The 23,000-nt window shown below is 46.0% G+C and overlaps 4 protein-coding genes across 8 annotated transcripts in view; 2 read left to right on the top strand and 2 right to left on the bottom strand.

Moving 5' to 3' along the window:
• The first annotated feature begins 2,167 nt into the window (after positions 1-2,167).
• On the top strand, positions 2,168-7,040 carry LOC106811520 (UDP-GlcNAc:betaGal beta-1,3-N-acetylglucosaminyltransferase-like protein 1). Of its 2 annotated transcripts, XM_014815181.1 has the most exons (11): positions 2,170-2,466; positions 3,271-3,387; positions 3,682-3,781; positions 4,173-4,237; positions 4,468-4,632; positions 4,830-4,925; positions 5,344-5,468; positions 5,570-5,705; positions 6,019-6,087; positions 6,431-6,505; positions 6,794-7,040. In XM_014815181.1, exons 1-11 carry the CDS (start codon positions 2,440-2,442, stop codon positions 6,872-6,874), a joined length of 1,056 nt encoding a protein of 351 aa, XP_014670667.1. In that variant the 5' UTR covers positions 2,170-2,439; the 3' UTR covers positions 6,875-7,040. The 2 variants fall into 2 exon arrangements, with proteins under 2 accessions (XP_014670668.1, XP_014670667.1); XM_014815182.1 differs by lacking the exon at positions 6,431-6,505 and having other exon boundaries at positions 2,168-2,466.
• LOC106811519 lies at positions 6,916-12,758 on the bottom strand. 4 transcript variants are annotated; one of them, XM_014815179.1, is made up of 8 exons: positions 10,937-11,043; positions 10,102-10,262; positions 9,575-9,654; positions 9,151-9,281; positions 8,309-9,114; positions 8,006-8,150; positions 7,491-7,690; positions 6,916-7,356 (listed from the first exon to the last, which is right to left on the bottom strand). In XM_014815179.1, the coding sequence occupies exons 2-8, from the start codon at positions 10,260-10,262 to the stop codon at positions 7,263-7,265; spliced, it is 1,617 nt and encodes a 538-aa protein (XP_014670665.1). In that variant the 5' UTR covers positions 10,937-11,043; the 3' UTR covers positions 6,916-7,262. The 4 variants fall into 4 exon arrangements, with proteins under 4 accessions (XP_014670665.1, XP_014670664.1, XP_014670662.1 ...); XM_014815178.1 differs by lacking the exon at positions 10,937-11,043 and adding an exon at positions 12,744-12,758 and having other exon boundaries at positions 8,309-9,281; positions 10,102-10,277; XM_014815176.1 differs by having other exon boundaries at positions 8,309-9,281.
• Positions 11,712-12,768, bottom strand: LOC106811521 (succinate dehydrogenase assembly factor 3, mitochondrial-like). The gene is made up of 2 exons (XM_014815183.1): positions 12,424-12,768; positions 11,712-12,012 (listed from the first exon to the last, which is right to left on the bottom strand). Exons 1-2 carry the CDS (start codon positions 12,663-12,665, stop codon positions 11,907-11,909), a joined length of 348 nt encoding a protein of 115 aa, XP_014670669.1. The 5' UTR covers positions 12,666-12,768; the 3' UTR covers positions 11,712-11,906.
• A 72-nt stretch (positions 12,769-12,840) lies between these two features.
• The window catches only part of LOC106811507 (hematological and neurological expressed 1-like protein), an 11,293-nt gene continuing 1,133 nt past the window's right edge, over positions 12,841-23,000 (top strand). The window contains exons 1-5 of the mRNA XM_014815151.1: positions 12,841-12,985; positions 14,029-14,232; positions 15,252-15,364; positions 21,143-21,382; positions 22,121-22,177. Coding sequence (XP_014670637.1) covers positions 12,930-12,985; positions 14,029-14,232; positions 15,252-15,364; positions 21,143-21,382; positions 22,121-22,177 — 670 coding nt within the window. The 5' untranslated portion in view covers positions 12,841-12,929. The remainder of the gene's footprint in view (positions 12,986-14,028; positions 14,233-15,251; positions 15,365-21,142; positions 21,383-22,120; positions 22,178-23,000) is intronic.

The raw sequence follows: 23,000 nt of genomic DNA, 5'->3' as shown, positions 1-23,000 counted from the left end.
TAATATATATATATTAGGGGTGCAACGAATCACAACTTCACGGTTCGGTTCGGTTTTTGGTTTTCACATTTCAGTTCGGTTATTTTCGGTTCGAATATTTGCGATCAATTACAAATCTTATAACACCAAACAGAAGTGCAAATTTAATAATCAGACTGGTTTATAAATATTAAATAAGAATGTCACTAAAATTCTTTGAACAACAAACCTTTAATATACAATACCCAAATGTTAGGGCAAATTCAACAAAACCTTTGTACAAGAAATTCAAATATTTGACTTCAGTAAAAGTAACCAAATAGGCATATATGTCCAATAGTCCATCTCAGTGTCTTTGTACTTCATTGATTAGGTGTAAGAAACACAATTCCAATAACTGTGTGTTAGTGCTTCTCATGACATGTGTAGTCACCATCAGTTACATATTTTTCTTAAGAAAAATTAATACATCAACTTGATCAGGCGATAAGCATGATCTCTGGGCCGTGACTAGATCTCCTGCGGTAGAGAATATTCTTTCACTGGCCACAGAAGTAGCGGGTACACACAAATACTGCTTTGCCAAATTTGACAACAAGGGATATTTGGTGTCCTGCATGGGCCCTCCACCATTTAAGAGGATTTGCATCAGGTGATATGCATGGCTCATTTTTGTAGGAACCAATTTCTGATTTCACTCGCTCATATATCTATAGATCTAGCAGGTTCAACTTTGGTTACGAAAACATCTCCAAACAGATCTTGTAATGCTGACTTTCGCCTTTTACTTTGTCGGGTCGGAATCAGCCACAGATGTTTCTTGACTGCCAAGAGAGTCACTGTCCTGCCGGGGGAACTGTATCCTGAGGCTCGCGCTTCACCTGAAAAAAAATTACCATACAGACATTTCAGTTTGTTTACTACTTAACAAAACTTTATAGAGAATTTTTAATCTGGTGCTGAATACACTACAGATTACAGATAGTTGATTCGGGTGATCAAAAAGCTGTACATTATACTGAAAACAGAACATGTTGCTTCCTGTTTTAAACTTATAGTAAAATAAAAATAGTGTGTCGGGGGAACAGGAAACTAATATTTGGCCACACCTGGATCTGTCCTGTCTGTTGCCCAGGGAGAGCTGCTGCCGTGTGAGTGATTGCTGTGAAGACCTCCAATCTATCAGCTTCAGTCAGGTATGGCAATGACTTGAACCTGGGATCCAAACACGAGCTCTCCATGAGAAACTGGGACATGCCTGGCTCCTTATACCTGAAATGATAAATATCACACTATTTAGTATTTATTAGATTGTATGTATCAGTTATAGCTAATCAATTATAAAATGTCTATGATTTTGAATTCATTGTGCGCATATTTGTACTGTTTTATACATTTGTAAACATGTTTGAAATTTTTATGCTCTCTCTCTCTCTCTCTCTCTCTCTCTCTCTCTCTCTCTCTCTCTCTCTCTCTCTCTCTCTCTCTCTCTCTNCACTATTTACAATTTCTATGTTCCGGATTTCGGATCGGATTTAGCGATACACATCGGATTCGGATTCGGATTCGGATTCAAAAATTGCCATCGGATTCGGATTCGGATGGGATTCAAAATAGCCATCGGATTCGGATTCGGATTCGGATTTTCAAAAATGCTGTCGGATCGGATTTTTGGTTCATGTCGGATCCGACGCACAGCACTATTGCATACACAATGAAAGAGTCCTACCCCCTATTGCGAGGTCTTGCAGACAAGTGGAGGGCAAAGAGTGGAGGGAATACCAAGTTCTTTTTGGTTCTCTTTTTTCACGCTCATCTTGCTCCTCGTGATGATTGTTGCAGCGGGGTTTAAGTTTCGTGTGCTACGGGGCCGCCCGTTCGGGGCCTGGGGCGGGGTACTATGTGGTTCGTCCTGAGGGGGGCCTACTGCGGGCGCGGTGCTTGACTTGAACGATCCCGAGGGCTTACTGCGGGATTAGCTTTGTAAAGGGAGGCCTATTTGCTCCCGCGCGGGCCCGCTTTAGAAGTTGAAAAACACCCCCCTAACTCACAAAATTTGGAACGCACATGGGGTAATAACGGCATATATAGTGACCCCCCCCCGGGCTGTAGCAAGTGTAGCTCGTGGGGTTTATGACATGTGCTCTGAATACTACTTGTTCTCCTACCCGCGTATCTACTTGTTCTCCTACCCGCGTATCTAGCCGCACATTTTTAATTAACATTGTATGTGATTGTTGTCTGTAATGTATACATTGATAATTAGTCAATTACTTAGTAAATGAACCATAGAGGAAACTGTCATATATAGTCATACCTTCTACTTCTACTTCTACTCTATATTGGCCACCATCAACATATAGATGATTTTGCCAACGGGAGGTGCAGATACCTGCTCAGCCTCATGCAATCATTTTCAGGCGTATAATGATGATGTAACACGACTTGAAAAGATGCACAATGCCACTAGAGGGCACATATGATGTAGTAAGTATATTTTATTATTCTTGTGATCTGACGTAATTTACAACCCAACCAACCCAGCAAAAGTAAACGACACGGAGGTAACATACGACATCAGGGCCATCCAATCACGAGTTCTGCTTGTTGATAAGCGACACTACTGATTGGACGTGCTTCAACAACTTACTGCATAAATGCTGTGACCATGAAGACGTTTACTCATGCCAGGAACACTCATGTGGCATAACACCACAGTGAAGGCTATACCTATGTGGCTCAGTTGCTGGGCCCAATAACTTTGGACTTTATTCGATCCGGATGGACGTTTTCCATATCTTTTGGGTGATACTCCATTAGGAGTGTTCCCAACTTTAATGTCATTAATGGTCATAATAACATATATATATATATATATATATATATATATATATTATATGGTCATGGTCATGGTCATGGTCATATATTAGTTTGTGGTTTAATGTCATTTAGATTAGGGTTAGGGTTAGGATTAGGATTAGGGTTAGGGTTAGGATTATCAATCATTAATCAGTAATCATTAATCATGGATTATAAATCATTAATCAGTAATCATTAATGATATCAAAGTTGGGAACACTCCTAATGGAGCGTTAGTCTATCTTTTTCCTTAATAAAAATGACCGGTAACCCATGCATGAGCAGTATGTGACACAACAGTGCATACTGGAACTATTGCATGTGGGAAACTATAGACATACCATAAAGTGTATACCCCTCTCTCCAAATGTGATGTCAGCTTATTTTTTGTCACCTCCAGGATATTTTAATCTTTTAATTGCTACATTACAGTCGATAGTTCTGCCGGTGTGCAATGCCGCACTGTGGCTCGAAGAGTGTCTTAGGTCTGTGTGTGACCAGGATTTCCAAGGCTCACTGGAACTGTCCATTTACGACGACGCCTCACAGGTTAGCTGTCACACTACATTTTTAATTTTTGCCGGGTCGATATCGCGCGTCGTGGCTACCGTCAGTGTGTCGTCACTAACCCAAGCCAAATATAGGCATGTACATCATCACACTATTTCTTTATAGCCGATAGTGTTCTAAGCTCTAATTATCGATTCTCTCACGCATTGTTTGATGATATGTATGCAGGGCTTATTCATTGATATAAACGAAACCCTCGTGCTGAATGAAGATTGACAGTGTAGAGGATAAATATCGATAAATTGTCAGTTTTGTCCTCTCTCATTATTTCAGGATGACTCGAGAGCGATAATCGAGCGTTGTTCGCCAGCGCTCGCTGAGAGAGGGATCCGCGTGGTGATCAGTGAAAACAAGAGTGGCATGCCTAGCGGAGGTAACTCTCACCTGTTCACGTCAGTCCCACACTAATCAGTCATCTAGGCAGCAGGTGTAAACGCATGTTTAACATAACAAATCTGTAGCACACGTAGGCTTTCAGAAAGTATGTCTCACAGATAACTAGTGTCACGTGTTTTTGGATAGATAAACCTATACCTAGCTCTTCCTATGCTGATAGCTAAAACCTTATCTAGTCAGATGTGAGAACCTTGAACCCTCTATCGAATAATAGCACCACTGCCATACTGCCATAGTGACAAGTCTCAGGCTTATGGTCTGAATAGAACTGGTGCTCGTTTGAGGATTTATGGACTGATGGAATACCTGCACGGCATTGATGCTGTCTGTTTTACCAGTCGTCTCAATCCTGTGTGATCTCCTTGTAGTTGGCTTCGCAAAGAACAGGGCTGTTGAACAGAGTCAGGGATCCCACCTCTGCTTCCTGGATGCTGTAAGTACGAACTTGCTCCTTGTGTTGTCCTCGCACTTATCGTGGTTCGGACGAATAGCATTGGTAAATATCGCCACCATATGCCAGCATTAAATAGACATCAGCTTCCAAATCACTGTTACGCGCAATGATATCACTGTTCGCCTAATCACCACATGTTACGCTGCAGTTCAAAAAACGGTGTAAACCGTGAAATCTTGACGTTGCGATGGCGTTCGTCTGCTTGGCAGGACGACGTCATGGCAACGATGCGCGTACGTCTCCAGCTCGCAGCGGCGTCTGTCCGCTCGCGACACACGTTGCTGGGCTGCCAGGTGCGCAGGCTGCCCGAGGCTTCCACACAACGCTACGTGCAGTGGGCAAACTCCACCACCCCCGAGCAGCTCCATCTACAGGTAGGCTCGTGAATTAAACAACGATGGTGGCCGCGTCGTGAAGTTCACACTGTTTTTAGCCGATCTGCGATAACGAAAGACCAGGTAACCAAAACAAAATCAGAGAGCTTTGATTTATCACTTACTCGATGACTTTGTGTGGTTTATTGCTACGCCGGGCGACGCGTGGCAGATTCGCTCTGATTGTTCTGTTGCAGGCTTACACATCGCATGGTCCGACTCTGCTAATGCCGACATGGTTCTGCGCACGGGAGTTATACGACGCTGTCGGTGGATTCAGTGAGGCAGGCAAGGTTAGTTCCCCGATAACGAAGAATTGTAAATCTGCACTGATAGTCAGCAACTGAGACGTATGCGTAAAATACACTGATGAATTAAATCATGAGTAGGGAAGAGAAAACCACTTATAAAATCCATACATTTTAAGTTGCCATGCAAGAAAAGAGGATGTACTTTGAGATTCCTTGTCGTTTTCTGTGAAAAGTATGTTTGCCGTTACTATGCACATAATACATTAATTAATAATTAAAGGAACACACCTTTTCATCATGACCTGGTAATCTTTCTAAGACGTTCATAAATCAGGCAAAGCGTTCCTACCTTTGCCAAGTGTTTGTTGATAACCCAAGAATGACTGTAAATTTTCGGAGACAATCGGCATGGCAACATCCAACGAACAACAAGCATTACTCGATTATGTTTGCTCCACAGGGCACACCAGAAGATCTCATATTCTTCCTCAGACATCTAGAGTTGGGTGGACAGCTCCACAGAGTGGACCATGTACTTCTCATGTACCGTTACCACCAGGGCGGCGCCACCTTCTCCGTGCTCGAGTAAGTTGAGGCATAACTTTTAGATGTGGTAGTCAACAACCAAAAATGAATCCGTCGTTGTTTCGTCATATACGCTGTGTCGTACAGTGCATGTGTTACAGGGATACAATCTGGGATGTGAGATTGAGAGCCTTGGAGACTGCAGTGCTTAGCAAGTGGAAAGAATTCACCATATGGAATGCTGGTAAGCAGGGAAGGAAGCTATACAGATCTCTCTCTGTGGAGAACAGGAATAAGGTTAGCTCACCCGCTCATGTGCTGCCATCTGCATTGCTCTAATATCGTTGCTATGAACATTAGGATTGAGTAAATGTGGTTGGCCACTCGTCAGTGATTAGGAAATGTGCAGAAAAGTCACAATGGGTCAGGCCGTGTTGTTATAATGGTATTCACACGACGGGTTCATGGTTAGGTGGTAACGGTGCAGTAGTGTGTGTGCAGTCAAGTAATTTACCGTGTAACCATGTTACCGAACAACGATGGTACAGTATCGTAAAGGCTTAATCACGTCAGAATGATATACCATGAAAATGATGTCCCACTCTTCCAGGTGATGTCATTTTGTGATGTGGATAAGAAGAAGATTGCGAAGGGAGTTTACACACATGAGGAATCAACGGTAAGCACCGCAGCTGGTCTAGTCCTCGAATGCAGTCGTGGAATCGAGAAAAGAAACCTAGAACTTAATGTCCAAGAATCGAAAAGATCTTTGAAACATTGCAGTATCGATTCAAACATTTTGCGAGTCGGAGAGACTAAGTTTTCTGAGGTCCTGCTAGTAACACTACGATATAGTTACTGGCAGTGAGTTACCACATTTGTGCACTAGACTTTTTCCTTAAGTGTAGTACATTTGCCAAAAACTATGTCCATTCCACATTATCTCATAGATATCGTTACCTTATGCACATACTAGTTATTTTGTGCAAGTTCTTAGTCCCAATACCGGATTTTGTTTTCAGTGCTTGCCGCGACCTAGGGTGCCTATAGTTCATTTCACTGAGGCCAAACCCCCGTTTGTCATCTGTGTGAAGATGGTAAATATAGTAGAAGTGTTTTCACATAGAAATTCCTGCAATGTTACAGTGCAGTGCTGCGTTTATTCTGCCTTCTGCCCTCTATACATTAACCGGCAACAGCATCCTGTAAGGGCATGACAGTGTTGCAGCTACAACCACAATGCACACTAGCTGCCTCTCTCATGTAGTCTTTCCTATTACATCCAACCTTACCTCACCAAGCAGTCATTAGTGACTATAATTCTGAGATACAGCATGTGATGCAGCTAACATGCTGGTGATTGCATTTTTTACTTTTGTTGGCAGGATTTGACTGGAGGCATTTTCGAGAAGAATCTGGCATCGCTCAATTTGATGGAGGGGCGGGATTACATCCATTTCAACTGAGTAGTGTTCAACAACAATGTGATAACCAACATACATAATAGTTGTGTGAAACATAAAAACCGATATCTGTATATTTGTAAGAATATAGAAAATATCACGTATGTACATATATATGTATTAAATCATCAATACTTAATGTTTAAAAAATAAATAAATTTGGAAATTATGAGTGCTGTGTCAAATCAAGTATTATTAATCATAGTAATTGTGTTACTGCCTAGCTCCTTGTTTAGATAAAACAGAAGAATCAGCTAACGTGTCTTACAGACCTTTAGACAGCTGCAATACATGTATACATCACGTTGCACCACCTGATGATTAGTTTTAACACTCGTTCCTCCAACTGATGCTGGGATTCAAGGACGTAGAATTGATGAGAACGGACAAATCAGCCCAGCTCCAGTACTTTGTCCTTTATTAACGTCGGAAAGGTGGTGGTGCCCTCTACCATTCCACTTAAAATGCGGTACCATTCCAGGCCCCTATTAATGAAAAGTTCAGGATTTTAGCAAAACAATCCGTAGATCTGCTAACAGATTTAGGGGCATCGTAAATTTCTACCGGCTTGATGCGTGTTTGTAATGACCTCGGGAGTGCAGTCACTCTATTCGCTCACCCTTCCTCGTGCTGCGTCATAGGCGCCAGCTCCTTTACGCTATCTAACAGCGCCACCTGCAGGCTGAGCATCTGCGTCTCACACACCAAGTCCATCAGCTGCTGCAACTCTGAAGGGTCCCTGTAAGCTATCTGCCGCGGACAACTACAGTCACTCCCTCTGCTGGCGTGTTCCGCTTGTGCTGGTTTATCGGGCTGCATCTACGACAACGACAGAAGCGAGTCATAATGATTTGCAACAATGGACTGCCTTCTGAAATCGACAACCAATGGTTGACTGTTATGTATAACATATATATTTTATACACACGTACAAACAGCATCGTTCGTCAATAGGTAATAGAATGTAGTTGAATTATACTGTCGTATATTACATATCACTTATTATTTAATTTTGTATATTTAAAATTAAACTGCTATATAGTTAACTTAGGAAGACCAGCAGCAGTGCTTGGCTCTCACTGAGAGCAATAACTATGGCGGAGCGCCTCATCTCCACCGACTAACGCTACATACTAGCGACTCCAGCTGGCTAAGGAACGCCTCTCTGTCCGTGCAACCCTCCTCCACCTCTCGTCGTAGGCTTCTCTTCAATCGCTCGTGTTTCCTGCAGACCCTCCTCAGTTCTTCCATGGCCTGCTCGTCTGGCACCTGCACAACACTGAAGGGAAACTCCGTGAATATTCCCGCTGCCATCGTTGTGAAGCGTAGAGCAGACGATCGCCGCGCTGCACGACCGGCAACATCTTACAGACACCGCTCCTGCTTCGTGTGACCGGTCCCCCCCCCACCACCCCTCCCTGTGGAGCAGAACCTTACCTGACGTCTTTCCTCGTTTGTTCGTCTGATCCGCTGGCGCACTTCGCTTCTTTCCGCGCGTCACCGCCGCCGCCCCCCTGTGGTTGTCGACGCGACTGTTTCTCGCGCGTTCCTGGATCACGTGGCGGCGGCGGCGGCTCGGCTCTTCCCCCGCGCTGTCGCGCCGCGCACGCTGCCGACGCCGGGTCCCGCCTCGACGCCTCGTCCCCCGCTGGACGCCAGCTGGCTTTAACTGTGTGTCTCTCACGACCGCCTGCAACGGAGAGCGACGACGGCTGCCTCGGCGATGGACGCGGGCGGACGGCTGCCACTGACACGCGCGCCGGGTTCGCCGGAACGCCGGATGGGTTGCCGGGGCGATGGGGTCGCGATGAGGCCGCCGCGCGCGTGGTCTGTGGCTGCGTGGCGGGTCGACGCTGCGTCGCTGTCGGCCGTGATAAAGCCTTCAACGATCCGTCGTCCCTCCTAGGTGGCGCTCCCGTGAGTTTAGGCTTCGGCTTCGACGCGAGATGCACGGAGGCAAGCAAGTCTTGCAATCTCGACTGCGATATGACGCCGCTACCTGCAGCACCCTCTGCCACAAGAAACTGCAATTTATTCTCGCTTTTCTCGCCGATTTCCGCCGGCATCACCTCGCCAGGTATCGGCCCTCCTTCATCTGTGTAGGTGGCGGCTACACGGGATGCAGCCAATGGTGGCGCCCCCTCTCGGTTAGTTTCCTCCAGGATTGCGTCGAGCTGACCAGGGTCGTTATCTCGGAGAGCATCAGATAGCAGACTCGCGTGAGTGGCTGGACGAGTGGCTGGGTGAGTGGCTGGACGAGTGGCTGGATGAGTGGCTGGATGAGTGGCTGGGTCCGTGGCAGTGAACAGAGGCTGAGTGACATTGCGGCGTCGCTGCAGTCTCTCTCGCGTCTCTCTCGACTTCCTGAGTGCGGATTCGACGAGCTCCAGTGGGTTCTCGTCCGGTGAATCTGTAACGAGCGATCGGAACATCAAATACGTGACGACCGTGACCATGCGCAAGCCAGCACACCAGACGGTGAATCTTATCCCTGAGAGAATGTTGCCTTGATTTTTAAGTGTGCATATAAAGTTTGATTTTGGGACTTTAACTTCAACACTGGGAGCTAAAGCAAATTATAGGATTTGACAACAGATAAAATGAACATTGATATATATATGCAATCACATAAACCTTAAGATACGTTCATCTTAACAACTGCGTGATAAATGATGGTACATGATGTAAGCAGAATTTTAATACCCGGTTTTAAGTCGACATCCTCACTTTTTGGCGATGGATCTTGCTTATTATTGTCTAACAGCCTCTGTATATACTGCCTCCTGAAGGAAAGAACACAAGGTGTTTGTGTGCAGCCTTATTTTGGGGCTGCTCATAATAAAATTTGTATGGTTATGTTGTGCACGCACCCATAAACATGCTAACCACTATGCCAGTAGAAATATATCATCAACCTGGCAAAGCTCAGCGTGGACACAATGCTAAAATGTTACCACAAGCGCTACACAATTAATTATAGTTATAATAGATGTCGACTCATAACACTATATGAATTCAGAGCCGTAAATACCGGGAGGAGGGGCAGTGAGTTGTTCCCCCTAGAGAAATATAAATACATTACGTAGTCAATGGCAGCCACCTTCGCACCACGCACATGCCTTTGCCCCTCCCCCACGCACATGCCTTTGCCCCTCCCCCACGCACATGCCTTTGCCCCTCCCCCACGCACAATGCCAATGGGTTAGCTACGCTCTTGTATTCAACTTCACCTCCTTTGTTTAAAGATGGTACGATAATGCTGGCACACCGTCTCAGCTTCGCTCCTCTGTTTGTTGATATCGGCGAGGAACCCCAGCAGCTGCTCTACAGCCGAGACTTCAGATACGTCAATATCAACACTCTCTCCATGATCTTCATTAGATCTCATCATCTGTAAATACAAGCACTTCACTAACTATAGTACTACTACTAGTACTAGTAGTACTTACCGTATGGTAATATGGTGAAATCACAGGGTACCTATAGTTACTAGAGCTACTAAGTACTATAGCATAGGCTGTACTAGCTCAGTAGCTCTAGTACTATAGCCCGGTTGGTTGACACTTGCCTGCGGCAGTTAATGAACGCGGGCTATAGTACTAGAGCTAAGCATAGATACTACCCCAAGTACTACCCCAAGTACCCTTGGGGTAGTATCTATGAGCTAAGGCTGTACCAGAGCCTATGGCTATGATTATGATATAGTACTTATACAGTTATAGTTATACTTATAGTAGTATAAGTTATAACTTATATAACACGGGTAGCGCTATTCACTACTCCATCATCTAAAAATTCCACTGTTTATGATTTATGAGTCATGATAATGTTATATCATGATGTAGAAAAATATAATAATAATAATAATATTATTATTATTAATAATGTCTAATGAGTAATGAATAAAAATAATTCTAGCTTTTGAAAAACGTCAACTTCAAAGGCATGAGATCATGGCCAGTGGCTGGCGCCAAGCTTTACATGCATCACAGAATAAAGCATCACACATCTCCCATTGTACCACAAAATAAAGTACATATTTATATGCAACAAAATAATACACACGTAATAAATGTTTACTAGCTCCCGAAATACCAAATCTTCCCGCTCCACAATCTCAAGCAAATGATAAGTTAACAATCATAACATGTAATCCCGCCACCTGGCGGACATAATTATAAATAAAACACGTGCACGTGAAAACTATGAAGGTTGATTTTTTCGTCTTACCTGGATATTTACCTAGATGCCACTTGTCCCCTCAAGACAAGTGGCTAGAGGTTAGAAAGCTATAAAGCTTATATAAAACCTAGTGTTTTGTTTTACACTCCGTTTTGTTTTACAGTATGTGGAGGTACAATAATTGAAATACAAAATTGAGAGGTGGATGAAGGAAAAGGGCAGAGAAGTTGAGGAGGGAGGAGTCATGGTAGAGGAGTAGGAAATTTGGAAGAGGGGAGAGGTTGGATAGTGGAGAATGGACAGGGGATGCAGGAAGGGAGAAACTTGAAGAGTGGATAATGTATGAAAGAAGAGCGGCTGAAGGGCGAATGAAGGAGGGTAGTCAGGTGGAGGAGGGGTTTTAAGTGGAGGAGAGACGGTGGTGGAGAAAAGACAATACAGGAGGAAAGAAGGCTGGGTGGAAAGAAGGAAGAGGAGAGTAAAGGTAGGCAAGATCACAATATAAATCATATATTGCATTATTTTGCATAATAAGATACTAACTCTATCATAGTGCCATAATGTAGGCACATACATGACTTCAGCATGACAGTTCTGTTGTGGTGAGGAGAGTTGTATGCAAGTTGTATTATAAGCAGATAAAGACTAATAGATAAGATTTATAAATAACATAAACAACAAACTTTATTACTTATCACACAAGTGATTTCAAAATTACATTATTAGACGTTCTCTATTCTATGTTCTATGTTTCTATGTTCTAAACTTCTACGACACAAATTCACATTCCAATTCTAAATACACCCGATTGCCTCATTTCAATTGGTAAGTTCTCGTTCTTGCAAGTTGGATGTTATCTGCTGGCATCTTCTGTTTTTCCAGTTGCTTCTTGGTTTAGGTGGTACAGCTGGTATATCTGTTCCTCACTAAAACTGTTCAATTCTTCATGGCTGAGACGTCTATCCAAAATAAAATACGATTGTAAGATTAATTTTGTTAGTGGTATAAAATGAACAGAAAATGAAAATGATCTTCTCTTTTTTGACATATTGTGAGATAGACGATATTTCAACAGAACAACTGTTTTAGTGTCATAATATACGGTAAATGTAGTGAGGTGCGTTCGCTCGTTGATTTCAGATCTAATATTAATTACTGATGTCTAACGCGCTGCACGATCAATCAATAGACACAATAATGTAACCATACTCTTGTTTGGTTACATTATTGTATCTAGATCAATCACCAACACAATGAATCGAATGACAATGTCAAATAATGGTCGTTCTTCAAAGTTTAACGGTGACCAATGCCAATGGCAATGGCAATGGTTTATTGGTTACACGTATCTAAGAACTACAAATATTTACCTTCCGTACGACGCTTTAGGCTCCATCCCAGATAACTGCTTAGATAAGGTAAAGGCGTAATCAACCCAAGCCTTCACAAATTTCACAGTCTGCTCTGGTGAGGCCTTCATATGTCTTTTAAACTCGGCTTTTGCATACTCGTCTCCCATCGCTCTTAATTCGGGATTGAGTCCCCGATGAAGCCGCAGTATTCGCTTGTAAAGTGTTCTGACCAACGCAACATGATGTTTAGGCAATGACATGGTTCACAAAGAGTTGCAAGTATCCGTAAAGTACATTAGAAGAACTCAGTCAAATTTCTAACTAACTTCTAATGTTACACCAGAGCGCTGACATGTTTGTTATACCGCCATCTACCGTCGAAATTAGTGAAAATGGACGTGGCGGATATGATGAATCGATGATGATAGCGCTCGCAGACGCTTCCTGTTTGAGAAAGTGAACCGCCTATTTCTTCTTCCAAATTATCTAAACTTTTCTTGTTCATAATATCGCTCTAAGGAAAGATGGGTTCTACAACGATCCATGTTGGTCTCAATGAGGATGGCAAGGCTGGTTCAAGGTATGTTTGAAGACACGCGGAACTTGTTAAATTACGATAATAGCGAAGTAGGTTTGGCGGCATTTTGGCAGCAGTAATTACCGGCGCAGTTTGGGTGGTGTCGCACCATCCTCGCTGGCAAAAGCGTTGAACTGAAAGTTGAACGTTGGCAAAATTTTCAGCAGCGTGAATTCTCAGCATATAATTGTGTTGATGTTTCCACAGTAGAGCCTTACAGTGCATTACTCCCCATTAGCATTACATATTGCAGTTAGTCATTCTGAATTAGAAGCTTTTACTTTTACTTTTAGTGTTCATGCAAGAGTCTGAAGTGGACACGGCATGGAATATAAAATTAAAATTATAATTAAATATATAATATATTATAATTAATATTTTGTAACTTGCGCTAACTACTTGCTGGGTTCAGTTATATTTTTGAACCATTACTCATTAGTCATTACAGTGGGCGAAATTAGATTTCTATTATGGTATCCATTCGGGATACCAGGTATTGAAATCTGGTATTCCCCCCAAAGATCTGGTATCCCATTTTTTGGATAGTAATTTCAACAATGTTGGTATCCAAAATCTTGAAATATGCAATAATAGCATTTGAAAATTATTAATATGTAATGTAATTATTATATAAAAACATGAAAACAGATTAACAGATATGCACAGACAAGTACACTGCAGACGTACGTATTGTCTAGACGCATTGTCTGGTTCGCTTGATACAATGTATACACATCATATTTATGATCAACATCAGCTAAGCTTACGCTTGTGCTTCCAAATATGCTCAACAACCACTATCCCGATTTTGATGATTTTTTTTTTACTATTCCGACGTGATACCAATCATTGAAATCTGGTATCCAACGCAAGAATCTACTATCCCGCGGATATCGGGATACCGCTAATTTCGACCCCTGCATTACTGCATTAATATCTCTAATCTATACCCGTTATTTAAAACTGGGATACAATGCATCGGCCTAAATCCTCGCGGTTACACGTCCCAGCGTGGCGCTCACCTTGGCATGGTATTCACTGTGCAGAATCTCGCGTCCCCCCGGCGGCGCGTCAAGTAACATCTTCGGTGGACCGGACGTGGACGATGCACCGAGGAGGGTGAAGAATTACCAGAAGTCGGACATCTTTGGTACAGACAGCGTTGCCGCCAACAACAACACGGCAAAGCCAAGGAACATTGGCGGACCGCGAGGCTCCTCTAACATCTTCGGTGATGCGCCGGACTACGGGTAGGTTCCCCGCGTGCCAATGTCCCTGTTCCCACGTAGGGGCGGGCTGGTAGACCTCTCCTCGCTTCTCTTTCTCTCGATTCTCCCTCTCTCTCTTCTTCCCGCTCGGATTATTTTAGAAGACCATCACTATTCCTAGATGCTTCAGTTCTTCATTGTGGATGCTTTCCGCTCTCTCCCTATCTTTGGTCGTGATGTTATTGTAAAGAAAATTGAATTGGGCGTTAATATTGCTTGTGAATGTGCACAAATTATATTCATCATCACAGTTTTGATGTCAGGCAATCGTTCAATGCATTGAATTCCACCTGCAGTATATCTATAGATGCTGAATCGTGTCTGTCTCGCCATGTCTCCTTTTCCTCTCTCCCTTCCCTCCCCCTCCCTCATCTCCCTCCCCTCCAGGGTTCTCCCCAGGATGAAATTGAAACAGGGAGGGAGGGGGAGGGGGAAACTACTTCCCGGTGGGCATATGTTTTCATGAAACAGAGTATCCGCGTGACGTCAGTGTACGTCAGTGGCTATCTACCACCATAGATAGTGTTGGTACTATAACACGCGTATATAAGATAACCGAGTCGGGTTATTGTTAGGGTTAGGTTTAGGGTTTTTGCATCATTCCTTGATATACGAAAAGTCTGATGCGGAAGTTGATATGAGTAGAATGGAATATGACCATGCGCAACCACCAGCACCATCAGCAGGCTGTATGCATTCAACTTCGGAGATAGCAGAGTTTGTGCGTGACGCCAGTGAACGTCACATGAATACTCTGGTTCATGGAAACATATGCCGACCTCGATTCCCGCGCTGTCAAACTTTTATTGTGGTGGAATTTAATTGGGGCAGAAGTAATTTAAACGTGGCGCAACGATTGAAACGTGGGGGGGGGAGTTTTCCCAAACGGGGCGGGCGCGCCCGGTTTGCGCAACGTAGGAAGGGGCCTGCCCTTGCCTCCCTCGCCTCCCCCTCTCCCCCCAGGCTCACGGCTGAGTGTTGTATCTTTGTACGTGCTGCAGCCACAAAGAGGACAAGCCGGCGGCGGAGGAGAGCCAACAGGATGAGAAGGCTGCCGCAGAGGAGAAGCCCTGCGAGGTTGCCACGCCAACCGAGGAAGCTCCTACAAAACGCGGTCAGTAACCATGCGTTGCCAGTGTGCTGCATTGGCGGTGCCTAGTATGACGTTAACCAAGCTGAATGGCTGGCACTGTCTAATTAGTCATGCAGGCTACAATATTTGACAGTAACCTAGCAGCAAGGCTAGGATATATGCGAGAGATTATACGAAAAGGCAACGCAATACATCAGCGAGGGGGAGAAAATGACATGCGTTGTTAGTTGTGCGAATTACAAAAATTAAGTTGTATTATGCGAAAATGCCTGTGATTAAAGTGTGAGAGTGAGGACACATCGTTTGCACACGTCCGTGTATTTGGGATGTGTGTGCGTGCGCGCGCGCGTGCGTGTGTGTGATATTTAGTCACGTCGTCCGACACATTACTTGCCATGATTTAGTAAGCTGTGATGGATGTGACGTCCATAAGTGGCAATCTCTATTCGTTTTACTGAGATTGCCCAGAACCTCGAGAAAAAAGCAATTATTCTGTTTGGCACAAGTTGCGTACCACGTGTGTTGTACTTGCACCTGTTACTTAATAATTAACAGTCGACTAGCCTGCACGTAACTGACTGATGCAATAACCCATTCATGATTAATGCTGCACTGGTTGAACTGAAGCCTAACACAATGTGTGGCCGCAGTCACAAAGTTTTTTCTTATAGGTTTCCAAACCCCCCTCATTACGTAAATTAGCGTACGTTTGCATGTCTGTCTTGTAAAAAAAGGCCTTGCTTTTGTTACATATTTATGTAATGTGCGTGTTTGTTCATATTTCTCGACGAGAGGGTAAGGTTAGCACGTATGTTTTATAACTATAGAGTATACACGAAAACCTGCAGAAATATGTCATGTGTTGGATAACGTTTGCAAGGCCATCTCGCCCGAAAATGGGTCGAGAGTTATCTTTGAAGGCAAAATTGATTGCTTTCACACCCAGCATTGCATTCCTATTGTTGCTGTCCAAATTTTGTAAAATTCCATCATTTCGTTCGGACATAATTCGTTTGTTTCCGATGGAATTTGTTTCGCTTTAACCCCGCATGCGCTTTACCTACGCATGTCTAACGTCATCAAGCGATGAATAACGAATGTTGTTTCTGCGTATAGTTATGCATCCCAATATTTTGTTTCTTGTGTAAAATGGCAACTGCCTACATTTCTCGTAAGACCTTGAGACGTCAGACCCGCTTCTCTGTGCCTGCTTGCTTTTTGTGCATGTTTGGGATAGCGCCAGTGTGGCCATATTTTTTACGCTACCGGCCTGCACCTTCCCACACTCCAGCCCCCTATGTGAGTGGACACCCCCACCCCACCCCATCACATTTTGTAAATCATTTGGGTTCTGTACTACATCTTTTTTTTTCTTTCTTTTTAATTTTCGATATGGACTTTGTAGACATTAAATGTGCATAGGTTATTTCGAGTAGTGAGTACAGGTGTACACATATACAAATCTTCATTTTGTAGGTTGCATTATGTGATTGTCAAATTTTTTTTCATTTGTAAATTTGGTTGGATTTGCACTGGCTAGACACCTTAGTTACTGTCTAAAACTTTAGTGTTATTTTCAACGTCATAGATGCACTTAAACTTGCACTTGTATGTCTCATTCATTAAGAAATGAATGAATTAATAATAGACAGATCTATGAATACCGCATTACCAAGTCAATCACCTCTTACTCCATTCGTGGTTTTGCTTCACACATTCACCACCTACAAAATGAAGACTTGCAAAGATCCAGTGCTCTCCTTACCACTGGGTGGGGGCTTGGGGAAAGCGGAGGTTCACACCCGAATGTTCTATTGGTTTGAACGCCATGCCCGCGATAAGCGGTTGTCGTGTGAGGAAGCTGTTGTTGCGACTCTACGCGACAGTGGTGGTGAGGGTGGTCGTGTGGTAGGGGGGTGGTTCCTCTCTCGCTCTTCCTGGGGCAGGGGGGTGGTTCCTCTCTCGCTCTCCCCGGGGCAGGGGGGTGGTTCCTCTCTCGCTCTCCCCGGGCCAGGGGCAGCGGTGGTTCCTCTCTCGCTCTCGCGCGGGGCAGGGGGGTGGTTCCTCTCTCGTCTCGCGGGTGTCCCTCGCTGGCAGGGGGGGTTGCTGCTTCGCTCTCCCGAAGGCAGCAGTGAGGGTGGTCGTGTGGCATGGGGTCGTGTTCTCTCGCTCTCCGGGCCGGGCAGCAGTGAGGCATGGGCGTGGGGTAGCGGTGGGCGTGGAAGATGCAGCTGGCAGCGCGCACTAACCCCAACACTAGGCCTTAACAACCCAGTTGTGTTTTGCTTTTGCATGGGATACAGCTGACTCGGCTACTGACACGGCCTCCACTCCCGAACAAGAGGTCGAAGCGCGGCCGCCAACGACGCAGCCCTCCCACTGACGAGGCCCACCCTCTGACAGCGCGGCGGCGGGTGAGGATGCGATGGCCACGCCCGCTGTTGCAGAGCGGTGGCGGCCTCGCCGTGGACGCGGCGGCAGGGTGGCGGGTGACCTCCACCGCCAACCAGCATCGTCAGCAGTACGCTAATCGTATGAGAGGTATAAACGAACGAACGCACGCCCGCCCGCGCTTACTAAGCCTGCGAGACGTGTGCACGACCGCTTACTCGCTCTGCTCTCTCTCTCTTGATAGGAGAGAGAGAGAGAGAGAGAGAATCTCGCGATAGAAGTAGCATGGTTGCGGAGATTGCATGCGCGACCAGACTGCGAGGGCTGTCCCGGCCTTTATTTGCGTTATCTCCCCTTCGCCTTCTTACCGTAATCGGATGCGAAAACATAACCGCGCGGTCGTCGTCGACTGAGGCGGTGACGGGAGTGCGTGTGAAGGAAGGAGAGATGGCAGTACTTACTGCTGCGTGATGGCGACGACGTTACCGTCGGCTGACACGGCCCGACATTACATCCGTCATCGTCGTCGCGACCGACCGGTGTAAAACTGTGCATTTTAAAAGCATCCGCCACGCTCCTCAGTCTCGTTTGGCAATCAATACTCGGCTCTAGTGCCTTGTGTACAGCGCAGGTTTGCGTGGGCGTGCCGTGCGAAGCAGGCAGGGATCGAGCGTGGCTCTCACTCACTCTGTAGATGTTCATGATTACGTGCATGCCACTACCTAGAAGTGCCTTCATCCCCCCTAATGGTGGTTGGTTCTTGAACTTCTCCTGTTTTTCGCGTAAACGGCATCTTCCTCCGAGGGCTGGACACTGTTCTCTGGTTGGCATGCGAGACGTCTGGTAGAATGTGTGAGCATTGACACTGTTGTATTTATGCTCCCGCTATCACAGGTTCTGGCTTCAGGAAGATATATCAATTTTGGTAATGACCAAGTGTCGCGGTGAAGTATTTATGTAACGACGTCCTCTGGCATGGTGGTGTCCTCGTCGTGAGTGTGTGATGTGTGTGTGTGTGTGTGTGTGTGTCTGTGTGCGCATGTGTGCGGTCGTTAACGACGACAACGACTCGAGACGTGGCTTCTGCTGTGTACACGTGCTGTGGTGTTACCCCTCCCCCTCCCCTCCCCCTCCCCCCTCTCTCCACCTCCCTCTCCATCTCCACCTCCCCTTCCCCTCCACCTCCCCTCCACCTCCCCTTCCCCTTCCCTCTCCCTCCCCTTCCCTTGTTGTTTGTTTCGGCGCACGTTTTCTGATGCTGTGGGGGGTCGTGATCACTTTCTACCTGAGTTTAAAACCGCGCGTTTCATAGCCAATCGACGAGCCGACGAAAGACCTGTCTACCGCCTGGTGCGAACGTTTAAGGCGCGTTCCTTGAAAGTTTTTTAGAAATCAGCAGATGCTTTACTGCTTAAACGCTGCTCGTGAATGCATGCAGGGAAATGTGCGGGGATACTCGTAAATTGCCAGAATTCATTGATGAGTGTTTGGATGACTGTTGAGGGAACTTTGCCACGCAGGGAGATACAAAAGTCGCTACCACTGTGCTTATATAGGTTGTTTCATCGTCTGTGATTTGCTATGAGTGTAGGTTTTTTTTATCAAAGTAGGTATTGCTTATGTGTGACCCAATGCAAGCAGTGTCCAGGTAAGGATGGTAGGGAAAAATAGTGAAAGAGAGGGAGAGAGAGAGAGAGAGAGAGAGAGAGAGAGAGAGAGAGAGAGAGAGCGAGAGAGAGAAACTGAGTGAAAGAAAGAGAGTCTGAGAGAGAGGATGGGTGATAGAGAGCAAGTATAAGGAGGTGGGGTGGAGCAAGAGATAAATCTACATATCTATATAAACAGCAAGTGTAACTTTGGTTGCTACATTGAATCATTTATGGTTTTCAGGTGCCTCCCTCGGCCCCCACACTCTCTGTCTCTTACAGCAGCACTATGCTGGCGTGCTTGCCCTTTTACTATAATATGCATGATTGTTTGTGTCATTAATATTTAAAAACTGCATGAATTAAAACTTCTAATCGTGCACGCTAGAATTTCATCGTTACTGTTCACATGTGTATTCTATGTACTAGCATATGATAACTTTGCACATGAATACTACCATGTCATCACTCTAGATAATGAGAATCTACATTCGTGCGTATAATATATATATCTAGACGTAATAGCAGGGGTATAAGTGTGAAAGGGGAAGTATTTATCATGGAAAGCTGCGGTGGGAGCTTAGTTAAAGGGTGCATTCGTATGTCAAACGTACGTGAACCTAGCACAGTGAGACAGGTACTACTGGCTGTATGTAGGTAGGTGAAAGAGAGAGAGAGTCAGGGTTCGTAGCGGGTCTTCCAAAGTCTTATAAGTACTTATTTTGCCAAAAATAAAATAAGGGCCTTTGTTAGTACTTATTTTTGGTGAAATCTTAGAAAAGTACTTAATAGTCCTTGTATTTTGCAACCTACAATATTTTATATAAATTGTTTTATAAACTGTTCTCGACTTAGAGTAAGAATTGTTGTATATATAATACGGAATAATTAAATCTGCTGTGCAATTGTGTATATATAAATATTATTAGTGTACTATAATAGTCGGTGATCTATCAGAAATCGCGTAAAAAAGTCTTATTTTGGCCTCCAGAAAGGGTCTTATAAGTCCTTATTTCAACATGTGTCTTACTACTATGAACCCTGGAGAGAGAGAAAGGCGCTCATCTCTCTCCCCATCATGTACTTATCCTCATCTCTCCTCTCTGATGTCACACTTACAGGTGACCACAACCCTATCACGGGCGAGGACTATGCAGCAAGCACCAAGGCGTCCGGCCGCAGCAGCACAAAGGTTACGGCTCCCCCTGGTGGCAGGTCAACAGGACTGTGGTAGAGCGTACGCCACCTGGTGAGAGGCGTACGTACCGCGGAACGCCGGAATGCGCATTTCTATTCGTCGCCGGCGGCGCGCCGGCGGCGTGAACTAGATAATAATAACAGAGTATGTGTAGCATTTTTTCTCCGGACTGTCCATGTGCGTAGGAGCCACCCACCCACTGCGGCTGGGGCTGCTGCTGCAGGGGGGTGGTTCCTCTCTCGCTCTCCCCGGGGCAGGGGGGTGGTTCCTCTCTCGCTCTCCCCGGGGCAGGGGGGTGGTTCCTCTCTCGCTCTTCCCGGGGCAGGGGGGTGGTTCCTCTCTCGCTCTCCCTGGGGCAGGGGGGTGGTTCCTCTCTCGCTCTCCCCGAGGCAGCAGTGAGGGTGGTCGTGTGGCATGGGGGTCGTTTCTCTCGCTCTCCCCGGGGCAGCAGTGAGCATGGGCGTGGGGTAGCGGTGGGCGTGGGAAGATGCAGCTGGCAGCCGGCACTAACCCCACACTAGGCCTTAACAACCCAGTGTGTTTTTGCTTTTGCATGGGATACAGCTGACTCGGCTACTGACACGGCCTCCACTCCCGAACAAGAGGTCGAAAGCGCGGCCGCCAACGACGCAGCCCCTCCCACTGACGAGGCCCCACCCTCTGACAGCGCGGCGGTCGCAGAGTGCGAGGCCACGCCCGCTGTTGCAGAGCCGGTGGCGGCCTCGCCGGTGGACGCGCGGCAGGGTGCGGGTGACCCTCCACCGCCAACCAGCATCGTCAAGCAGTACGCTAATCGTATGAGAGGTATAAACGAACGAACGCACGCCCGCCCGCGCCTTACTAAGCCTGCGAGACGTGTGCACGACCGCTTACTCGCTCTCTCTCTCTCTCTTGATAGAGAGAGAGAGAGAGAGAGAGAATCTCGCGATAGAAGTAGCATGGTTGCGGAGATTGCATGCGCGACCAGACTGCGAGGCTGTCCCGGCCTTTATTTGCGTTATCTCCCCTTCGCCTTCTTACCGTAATCGGATGCGAAAACATAACCGCGCGGTCGTCGTCGACTGAGGCGGTGACGGGAGTGCGTGTGAAGGAAGGAGAGATGCAGTACTTACTGCTGCGTGATGGCGACGACGTTACCGTCGGCTGACACGGCCGACATTACATCCGTCATCGTCGTCGCCGACGACCGGGTGTAAAACTGTGTCATTTTAAAAGCATCCGCCACGCTCCTCAGTCTCGTTTGGCAATCAATACTCGGGTCTAGCCTTGTGGTACAGCGCAGGTTTGCGTGCGTGCGTGCGAAGCAGGCAGGGATCGAGCGTGGCTCTCACTCACTCTGTAGATGTTCATGATTACGTGCATGCCACTACCTAGAAGTGCCTTCACCCCCCCCTAATGGTGGTTGGGTTCTTGAACTTCTCTGGTTTTTCCGTAAACGGCATCTTCCTCCGAGGGTGGACACTGTTCTCTTGGTTGCATGCGAGACGTCTGGTAGAATGTGTGAGCATTGACACTGTTGTATTTATGCTCCCGCTATCACAGGTTCTTGGCTTCAGGAAGATATATCAATTTTGGGTAATGACCAAGTGTCCGGTGAAGGTATTTATGTAACGACGTCTCTCTGGCATGGTGGTGTCCTCGTCGTGAGTGTGTGATGTGTGTGTGTGTGTGTGTGTGTGTCTGTGTGCGCATGTGTGCGGTCGTTAACGACGACAACGACTCGAGACGTGGCTTCCCTGTGTACACGTGCTGTGGTGTTACCCCCTCCCCCTGCCCCCTCCCCTCTCCCCTCCCCTCCCTCTCCTCTCTCCCCCACCTCCTCCCTCTCCTCTCCACCTCTCCCCTCACCTCCCCCTCCCCTTCCCCTCTCCCTCCCCTTCCCGCTTGTGTTTGTTTCGGCGCACGTTTCTGATGCTGTGGGGGGTCGTGATCACTTTCTACCTGAGTTTAAAACCGCGCGTTCATAGCAATCGACGAAGCCGACGAAACGACCTGTCTACGCCTGGTGCGAACGTTTAGGCGCGTTCCTTGAAAGTTTTTTTAGAAATCAGCAGATGCTCTTACTGCTTAAACGCTGCTCGTGAATGCATGCAGGGGAAATGTGGCTGGGATACTCGTAAATTGCCAGAATTTCATTGATGAAGTGTTTGCGATGACTGTTGAGGGAACTTTGCCACGCAGGGAGATACAAAAGTCGCTACCACTGTGCTTATATAGGTTGTTTCATCGTCTGTGATTTGCTATGAGTGTAGGTTTTTTTTTATCAAAGTAGGTATTGCTTATGTGTGACCCAATGCAAGCAGTGTCAGGTAAGGATGGTAGGGAAAAATAGTGAAGAGAGGGGAGAGAGAGAGAGAGAGAGAGAGAGAGATGAAGAGAGAGAGAGAGCAGCGAGAGAGAGAACCTGAAGTGAAAGAAAGAG

The sequence above is a fragment of the Priapulus caudatus genome, unplaced genomic scaffold, assembly GCF_000485595.1.
Source record: "Priapulus caudatus unplaced genomic scaffold, Priapulus_caudatus-5.0.1 Scaffold547, whole genome shotgun sequence".
In the NCBI taxonomy this organism is placed as follows: domain Eukaryota; kingdom Metazoa; phylum Priapulida; class Priapulimorpha; order Priapulimorphida; family Priapulidae; genus Priapulus; species Priapulus caudatus.
Note: the sequence above shows the minus strand (reverse complement) of the source record. Positions and strands in the feature narration are given on the sequence as shown.